Source organism: Sminthopsis crassicaudata, chromosome 2, assembly GCF_048593235.1.
Source record: "Sminthopsis crassicaudata isolate SCR6 chromosome 2, ASM4859323v1, whole genome shotgun sequence".
In the NCBI taxonomy this organism is placed as follows: Eukaryota; Metazoa; Chordata; class Mammalia; order Dasyuromorphia; family Dasyuridae; genus Sminthopsis; species Sminthopsis crassicaudata.
The window spans coordinates 78,534,883-78,544,742 of NC_133618.1; the positions used below are offsets into that span (position 1 = coordinate 78,534,883).

A 9,860-nucleotide genomic window follows, 5' to 3' on the forward strand; every position below is an offset into this window, starting at 1 on the left:
TAATAATGATAAAAAAATAGACTTAAACCAACATACTATAACACAATGAGTTAAAATGGATATATATAACCTGAATATTAAAGATCATACCATAAAAATATTAAAAGAAAAGCAGATCACATCTATTTCATAACAATGGGTAGGAAATGTATTTTTAGCCAAAAAAAGTTTAGAAATAATTGCTAAAGATAAAAAAGGTAATTTTGATTACATGAAATTGAAAAACTTCTGCACAGACAAAATTAATACCCTTCCACTAAAAAGGAAAGCAGTTGAATGGGAAAAGAAAATCTTTGTATCAAATTTCTCATATAAAAAGTTGATTACAAGATTTATAGACAAATAATAAAGACACATAAAATTGAAAGTTATTCTCCATTAGATAAAGAGTCAGAGGATATGAACAAACATTTCTCAAAAGTTTTCTGCAAACTATCAATAGCCATATGAAAGAATGGTCCAAATCATTTCTAATAAAAAAAAAAAAAGCAAAACAACATCTTGAGGTTTGATTCCTTGAAATTTGACAGAGTCTCACATCATACTTCATAACAGACCCCAACACGGACTGTTTTATCAATTTTATAACTGCTTAATAAAAATGTTTTTGCTTCCAGTTCTAGTCAAGTCTTTCATTTCTTGATATTTCCCCTTTCTGATTCTTATGACTTACCAAAACAGTAAAGTAAGGGATGGAGAGCATTCTTAGACTTGGGGAATGATAAGGAGGGGAAAATGGAATGGGAAATGGGAAAGAGCATTAGAAACCTGTGAAAATATTCCCCTCGTACCTATGTAAATACAATGATTTATTTTGCTATTCCAGAAACAGACTAAATGTGTTTATAATAAATGTGCCTACAATAAATATGCCTGTTATGTCTGAAGCTGTTTTCATTTTTTCCCATACAATGGGATTAATTGTACTACCTAGTTGTTACAATAGAAACCATCATAAATTTTGATGTGATGAAATTTTTGCAAAGACCTACACCCTCTTCTTTACCTCCCCCCAATAAGTGATTTTTAAAAAGAAAATATTATTTTCCCATGGAAGTATTTTCTTTCTCTTTTCCTAAATGAGCAACCATTACCCCACTATATGGCCGAGGAAAGGCTATTAAATAACCACTACCAAATCCCCATAACAAACTATCCAGAAGAAAAAAAGAACAAGCATTCTCTTAAGTGAATTTGTAGTTTTATTTCTTGAGTGGAGAGGGGAGAGCAGCAAAATAAGTTTCCCCAAGTGTCAGTGACCTCAAGCAGTCAACTCTTTATTTCATAATTCCTCTTCTTATTTTTCACTGTAATATGAACTATCAGCCAAAAGAGAAGGATTCTCTCTTTGCCGGACAACTTTAGCTGACAGATTCAAAGCCTATCTGGAAAATCGGAGAGTAAATATACCTGAAAATAGGAAGTTTTTGATGAAAAGTAAACATTCTAGGGGATGAGTTGGTGGAAAAAATTTCAGATTTCAACACCCTTCAGATAAATTCTTCCCACTCTATGTTTCCAGACACTGTCTTCATTTTAATTTGTCCTGCCCTCTAAAAGTGGACAGAGGAATGAGCAAAATATAAATTCTTTGTGAGGGGTAGAGGGATGTGTTTGACATTAAAAAAGTATTCCTTTTCTTCTATAAAATATATTACAATCTCAATGTGACTCCCCAAATTTCATTTTTTAATCACCATTTTGTTAGTTTAGTTGTTAATGAGATTTAATTTCTAGGGATAATTCTGACAAGTTTAATATATTAAGAATTTGCATGGAGGCTGACTAAAGCAAACAGAAAGATTGAGTAGTATAAAAGAGATATTTGGGACACATTTGTTAATCATTTATATACTGTAATTGAACAAGTTCATGTGCATCTTGGTGAAATGTAATAGCTTTATCCAACAAAATTGACATTGTTAAAAAAAAAAACAAAAACACTTTTATTTAGTATTTTGGTAATAGCATTCCATAATTACAGGCATTCTAAATCCTTAAGCATGGGGGCAGGGGGAAATCCTCAAATAATTAAAAAGAGATGATTTTACAGAGGCACATATGCATACATATGTATGTGCATACATACATTATATATATATATATATACATAATCTGTACTGCATTCATGCTGTGTATCATAAAAATGAATATGCATCACTTTTAGCTACAACTCTATTCTATGGTAAAGCTTATTTTTAAAAGTCCAAAGATAACAGAGGCTATATAACAAGGGACTCTCACATAGAGGCCTCATAATTGTAAAAATACATTAAAAAGCATATTTTATATAATTGATCTAATATAGATCTAACATGAAAATATTAACTTTGTAAAATAATTTCACAGATGAAGGCTAAGTTCTGGGGTATGAAAATTTTTCTGTAATCCACAAAACAATCCTGAGACATTTTCTTTGGAATATTTTTTATGATAACAACCATCTTACAAAATCCAACCCTCAAAAAAAAAATAGCCACTTGCTTTATGAACATGTTTTAACTGTAGCGATTATGTGGAACAGATCTTCTGCTTTTATAGATGATTTGCAAATATTCTGGATATAGACCAAAAGTGAAATGAGATGAAATAATTATGCAATTTAGCCACCAAACTGGAAAGTTCAAACCACAAAGTGTATTTTTTTGGTGGTCTAAAAGAGTGGAAAGAAAAGAGAGTGGTCAGTTGTTTGCATTAATTGATGTGGCTAAATATCCTACTACCAAGTGTCTATTTTACTTATATTAAATAAATATGGTTTTATTATCAAGTAATATTGGGATCTATATACGAGAAATGAATTAAGGTATAGTCAAATGTTTCAGTTAATAACTTATCCAGATATGCCCAATTTTGCCACAATACTTCTGGAAAGTCCAAGTGGAAGAGTTGGCAATAAAACAAATTTTCTGGTCCCACTTTAATATGAGATTATTATTACAAAGGCAGTAATATACATATGTATATATATATATATATATATATATACATACATATATATATACACACACACACATATATATATGTATATATACTTGGTCTCACCAATGACTTTTGAACAACCTTTCTAAAGAAAATTTGTATGAAATAAATGAGTATGCCAATTTTCATTATTAAAATTTCAAAACTTACTGTCTTTATGAAGATCATAAATTCTCACTTGCAACTGGCACTCTAAGTATTCTTTTTCTAAATTTATGTGCTTCAAGCAAAGTAATTTAATATGCATGGGAAAAATATTTGAATTATTCATCTTTCTTCCAGTTCGCTCTCTCAAACACACACTAAACTGCCTGTAATTCTATCAAAAGTAACTTCCAAAGAAGTGCATATGATTTCCTTTTTAGTTTTGTTTTAAATAAACAGTGAGCTTTTAGGCAAATGTTTTATAATTTTGGAAGTAACTATAAAATTATAATTTTGCTTATCAGATTAAAAATTTTAAGATTAATTCTTAGTTAAGCTAAATATACATATAAGTGATTGCATATTGAGTAGGCTATCTAAAAGAGAGTTATTTATCATTCATATTAATGATGCCAATTGGAAATCAAAGCTTCCTCAAATTTGGATCACCTGTTTTCTAATTCCATGCATTATGGTATGTGGATGTTGTCATTGACATTGATTGTTTCATGTAATTGTTATTAAAATATAATTTGAATTATGAAAAGAGATAATTATAGGAAATATCTATAAGTATATCTGTACAAGACAACAACATGTCTGGATCAATATTCCAAGTGTTTTGTCCCTAGGATACCAAAGAATAACTGGGTAATTACTTTCATCATTCATCCAGATGTTTAACATCACATTTAAAGCACTTAAATTTCCCCATCCTTCCTCAACCAAAGGATAAAATTGTTATTAATTTCAATTAAAAATTTAGATCCTGAAAAAAAAAACAAACTTCAGAGTCACATTAAAATGTGAAAAAAAATGTTGAAAGCTATTTAGACAAAAAATAATTTTAATTAACTTGGCTTGGGAAAAGACCATATAATATTATTTTAGCAAAGGGCTGGGAGAATAATGAAAATACTTGGAAACTTTTGTGAATGTGTGTGTCTGTGTATGTGAGTATGCTCAACAACATCTGAGAGGACTAAATACATTTTTACATTAAAAGATAACTAATTTGATTATTTACCATCTAAAATAACTCCTTTTCAATAATGCTGTTTTTATTTATAATGAATAGTTATGTATATTGCATGTTTTGTGCAGTTTGTGATGAACTAACCTTATTTTATCCTTTCAGAACTCTGTGCCATATATTTGAATTTTAGTTGTGCCTGTAAGCAAATTCATAATTTTACCATATTTCTAAATATATTGAATTTCAGAAACAGAAGGCAATAAAGGGAATATTACAGATTGCATTTCAGAATTCATTCTAAAACACTAAAACTCACTATAAGTTCAATTCCCTCCCTGCCATTTTTGCATGAGTCATTTTATATCACACATAATATCACTTTTCAAACCATGCTGAGAGCTACATTTGGTCAAAGATAAAACTTAATCTTTAAGCACCTGCGTCTTTTTGAAGAAGAATCTTTAATAACTTTGTTGAAAGGCTTAAAAAATGAAGAATAAGCCAGCAGAGCCTTTATTGCTCCTTTTTGGGCCTCATTCTCTCAAACTACTATACTTGGATATGAATGTTCAATAATATACTCTATGACTCTGGAATTGCTGTTTGCTTCACAGCAAAATTCTACATAAAGTAGTTGCCTTCTTGGAACTTACTCAAGATTTGTGACATTATTGACATTAAAAAAGGAGATTTGGGATTTTTTTTAACCTATATAAACTATTTCAACAAATAGTCGCCAAGGACAGTGTTATAGTAAAGCTATGGTATATTCTTAAGTTTTTCTTCCTCGTTTATTTTATAATCATAAAATCTTGCAAGTTATTTTTGTTGTTTCATTAGCTATTCTGTTAAATGCATTGGCTCACCAGGATCCAGGTGGACCACATCATCAGGCACTTAAGAAATACTTATTGGTGAGTTCTCATCCAAAAAGCTCACATGAGCAAGTGTTTGTGGCAGAAAGAAACTAACAGGTACTGATATTTTCATTTGTTTTTCTAATTAGGAGTTCATCACACTTCTGTTAGCTACTCACTGGTTGTCTTCTGCTTGTAGTCTTTGAACAGTATTATCAAGTAGTTCCATTGATTCTCTCAGTGTGACATTAATTGTGAATGATTGTGGTTTAATGGTTAACCCATAACTAAAATTCATTCTTCGGTCCTCATCTGGATTGGCAAGGAAATTGCACTGGTGGGCCAAAATGGCAATAAAGAGAAATAGCTGTACTTTGGACAACTCTTCCCCAATGCACCTTCGTTTGCCCACAGAGAAAATCATGACCCCACTAGCCATGTCTTTGTCAATGAATCCTTTGTTGTCTAGGAATCGGGCTGGATTGAAGTCTTCTGGGTTCTGCCATTTCACTGGGTCATGATTAACTGACCATTGGTTGATAAATACCACTGTATCTTTGGGAATGTGATAGCCCATGATAGAAGTGTCAACAGTGGTGGCGTGTGGGATGGTGACAGGTACAAAGCTAGTGAAGCGCATGGCTTCATATAGAAAAGCCATGACATAGGGAAGATGAGGCTGATCATCCAAGCAGGGCAGTCGATCTCGACCCACAACTCTATCCAATTCTTCTTGTACCTGAGCCTGTACTTCAGGATACCTGTTTTTAAAAATGAAAGTGAAGAAAACCATTAGGGAAAGTAGTTTCTATTGAATCAAGGAAAATATGGTTATTTACAAATTACATCTTAGAAGTCTTCTAACTTTATTTTAAAGGCCTATGCCATGTAATTTTTCTCTACTCTGTCTTATTAAATGAGAATTGTTTTTTAAAACCTTGTATAATGATGCTTGGTACATTCTCCCACCCCTCACCCCTACGCTCTATATTGTTTTAAATGGATACTAAAATGATAGCATTTCTTTTACACATTTTTTAATAATAACACTTCTTAATTTTAACTGTGGCTGAAAAAGTAGTTTATAGCGTAAGTTTATAAATTAAGTTTATAAAAAGAAATAGACAAATGAAATGGCATGATGATTTGGAAGCAATGGTGATGAAAATCCACTCACTAACTAGGCATTTTTCTTAGCCTTTTCTTAAATATTTACCCTCTCCAGAAATTTTCTATCGATAAATTTCCAGCTTTGATTTCACTATAGAAAATTGTTAGGTACCATCTGAAGGTCATTGAAAACTGAAATTTAAACTATATACAAGATTTTTTAAATATAGTTGTAATTCTATTTCATTAATAATTGATGTAAATTTGACACTCATTTAACGTTTTTGCTTGTGATTGCCACAGTTCTCCTAGCAGTCCTGATTTTCTGCGAATAATCTCACAGAAATTGTAAACAATATCCCTTTCATAATAAATTATCGCGATTGTGATTCTCATATTCATTAGATTTTTTTTTTATAGACGATTGTATACATATATAGAGTCTGCTCTAAAAGGGTCTCATAGTCTAAACTTTTCCTTTGCTTCTTCGAGTCACGCGATCACGCTAAAGAAGAAAGGAAACTTGGGCACAATCCCATAAAGCCCGTGCGTGCCGTACCTGAGTAGTGGAGAGCTTCCTCTCCACCTGGCAAACCTATTGCTCCAGGCCGCCTCTGCATTTTACAAGTCCTCTCCTCATCCCTATTTTTTTTTTTTTTTTTCTGAGACACTCACAGCTTTCTCTTTCCTTCCTTTCTAATAAGACCTTGTGTTTCTGGCTCCATGCCCAAAGCTTCCGTGCTAACTAATCATGATCTGGGCCACAACCAAGGCTCGGGGCAGGGGGAAGTGGGGCGGTCCGGCTTGGAGATTGCTTTGCTTCATTCCGTTTACTTTCCTTGGGAAACAAAGCCCTAAATCGTCTGCTAGGTTTGATTGCCAGCGCCAGCCTCTGCTCCGCACTGCTGACTAAGCTAAGCCCCACCGCGCCTAATGGGCTGATGTGTTTATTTAACGTATTTAATGCATTACACTTTCCATTGGGGAATTGGGAGGAGAGATGGAGGCAAAGGGAGGAAGGGGAGGAGGAGTTTTCCCTATAACTTAGAGGGAGGGACTAGGCGGGATTCTCAATGCTTTTCAAAGGCCTGTTTGTCTAAAAGTGCTTTGCACTGATTTGCCTCCACACGTTTTTCCAGCTTCGGAGACTTCTCTAACTTCCATAACTATGGAAGGCTTCAATGGGTCAAAAATGAAGGGGGCACAACTCTGCAAAATATGCTGCGTCGGTGTGGCTGGAGTCACAGGATGGTCGGCCAAGGCCCCTGATTTCTTTTTGGACGCAGCACTTCGGCCTAGAACAGCGGGAAAAGTAGAGAAAACTGGAGACAGCTGGGAAACTTCAGAGAGACGAAGAAGATCTAAATCTGTGCCAGGGCCCAGCCCCCTCCTTTTCAGGTAAGACTAGCCTTACCTTATGAATAAGATGAGAAGCCACTGCAGTGCCGTGGAAAGCGTGTCCTGACTGGCCCCGAAAATATCTGTGACCGTGGCCGGCACGTAGTCTGTGTCCAGGTGCAGCCCAGCGGTAGCTTCTCCAGTACTCTCCTCCTCCTCCTTCCCCACCGTGTGAATTAAGGCATCCATCATGTCCCGGGGAGGAGCCCCGGGCTTCAGGCTGCTCCTGTGCTTCAGGAATTTGTCCAGCACGAAACCGTAGAAGTCGTGATTGAGTTTCTGGAAGTCACGGTAGGCGGTGCGCACAGGGTTGGGGAAGCGCTGGAGCCAGGGCAGCACGTCCACAAGGCTGCCCGCCCCCACCGTGCGGCCGAACCGCTCGTTGTGGCTCAGCAACTCGCGGAACTCTTCATCACTGTGGCTGTAGCGGCAGCCGAAGCACACGGCACTCATCACGTTGGCCACAGCCACCACGGTGAGGGGACCCGGGTTCAGAAAGGCGCCTCCAGCGCTCCCTTGCACTAAGAGCATCACCAGCTCCCGCGCCTCGCTCAGCACATGTTGCTCCAAGACCCGGCGGCTGCGGACGTGTCCCGTGGAGAAGGCACGCACGGTGCCGTGGGCCACCCGCCGCTGCATTTTCCAGATCTCAGAGTATTTGCCGAAAGCCAGGCTACGGCCGTTGGACACCACATGGAAAGAGGGGAATGGCGGCCGGCTGGCGAAGGTGGACCCCTGCTGTAACAAGGCCTGGCGGATGGCGCGCTCGCCGTTCAGCACCACCACTGGGCAGTTACCCAAACGGATTTGGAAGACGTCTCCGTAGCGGCGAGCCAAACGAGTAAAGGAGAGGTGCGGGATATTGCCCACCTCCACAGCGTTCCCGATCAGGGGCCATTGGAATGGGCCAGGGGGGCTGAAACCAGCCCCGGGGGGCCGACGACAACGCCGTAGAATACACTGGCCCAAGTGGACAGCGACCAGCACGGAAAGGAAGAGCAGGAGAGTGGTCTGCTGGGTAGACAGAAGGTCGGGAATCCAGGCTTCTTCACTATTTCGGCTTGTGGCCATGCTGTGAGAGACAAGATTCATGAGCATCGAGGGCTATTGGGAGGGAGAGAGAGGGGACGGTTTGATGACAGGAGAGGAAGCAGCTTAGAGAACTTGGTAGAGTTAAGTTAGAAAGACCGACTCACACCTAATGCAAACAACTGTAACTTAAAGGCAAGGAGAGGCTGTGAATACTTTGATCAGGACAGAGTTGGTCCCGATTCCTTCACACATACTCTGCTAAAGATGCTTCTGGTGCTGTTTGTGGAAAGACGCTGAATTCCACCAGCATCTACCCTGCAGAGCTCTTCCCACCGCTCTCCTCATCTCCTTCCATTCGCACACTCTTTACTAATAGGTTAAGAAGGGGCAGGTTGGCTTCTGAGAAAGCCCCAAAACAAAGCAGTATAACGGTCCCTCCAGTGAGAAGAAAGCCCCGAAGGGTATTTGGATACGAAGTGCCCCTCTTCCCTATCTGCCATTTGGTGCATTTCCTAATCCTCCCTCCACCCCTCACACACCCACCTGCAAAAACTGGTAAAACGGGGAGGTGAGGGCATCCCAGACTTCGCAAAAATACTGACCTGTGGGTAGGCGCTGCTTCCAGTAATATCTGATGAATAGGGAGCTGAGGAATTGAGCGTAGCTGTGGATACAACCAAAGTTTAGCTGCGTCGAAGAGGGACCTATATCAGACTGTAATTGACAGTCCCATTCTAGCATGGATGGATCTCAAAGGCTCTCCCAGCGAAGAGTATATCTGTTTTCACCTGCTCCACGGAGTTAGAAATTCATCCCTAGCTCAGCCCAAGTGGCGAAATTGGGGTATTTGGAGTAACTTCAGGAGAAGGGAAGTTATGAAAAGTTAGTTACCTTCCCAGGTGCCCTTCACCCCCGGGACAGAAAGAACGCTAGGATTTTCTAGCAGCGCTAGAAGTGGTTTGGGAGTACGGATGCCAGAGTCAGCCCCTACTCCTAGCTAGCAGAGATGATGTGAAATAAATTTGCTACTTGCAAACTGAACCAGCCCGTACTTTGAAAATGAGGCATCCCATTTCTACGGGTTTTAAAGACTCCGAAAGGGAGGAGGGATGGAAGGAGGGAGTGGGAGCCGGTCCGAGCATCAGCAAACAGACTGGACCTGGAAAGGGCGGGGCAGTGCCGGCAGGGGGAGGGGCCTTTAAGAGTGGCACCCGCGTGAGTAAAGACCTCAGTCCCCAGAGGCAAATGCGGTGGAAGAATCAGACCCTATTTGTGGTACAACCGAAAACAGATTTATTTGAATAACGAGTAAATTTACCCCCAGATTGCATTTGGTGTGTTTTCTTTGCAATAAATAAGAT

The 9,860-nt window shown here is 38.4% G+C and overlaps 1 protein-coding gene across 2 annotated transcripts; it reads right to left on the bottom strand.

Moving 5' to 3' along the window:
- Positions 1-3,955: 3,955 nt before the first annotated feature.
- Positions 3,956-9,554, bottom strand: CYP1B1 (cytochrome P450 family 1 subfamily B member 1). 2 transcript variants are annotated; one of them, XM_074286614.1, is made up of 3 exons: positions 9,102-9,554; positions 7,484-8,539; positions 3,956-5,720 (listed from the first exon to the last, which is right to left on the bottom strand). In XM_074286614.1, exons 2-3 carry the CDS (start codon positions 8,536-8,538, stop codon positions 5,135-5,137), a joined length of 1,641 nt encoding a protein of 546 aa, XP_074142715.1. In that variant the 5' UTR covers position 8,539; positions 9,102-9,554; the 3' UTR covers positions 3,956-5,134. The 2 variants fall into 2 exon arrangements, with proteins under 2 accessions (XP_074142715.1, XP_074142714.1); XM_074286613.1 differs by lacking the exon at positions 9,102-9,554 and having other exon boundaries at positions 7,484-8,685.
- Positions 9,555-9,860: the final 306 nt, after the last annotated feature.

Bases quoted from the DNA above. Each gene is read 5' to 3' on its own strand.
- CYP1B1 (XM_074286613.1), bottom strand. From the start codon at position 8,565: ATGCTCATGAATCTTGTCTCTCACAGCATGGCCACAAGCCGAAATAGT. The intron at 5,721-7,483 runs GTAAGGCTAGTC...TTTTAAAAACAG, and splicing joins CTTCTCATCTTATTCATAAG to GTATCCTGAAGTACAGGCTC.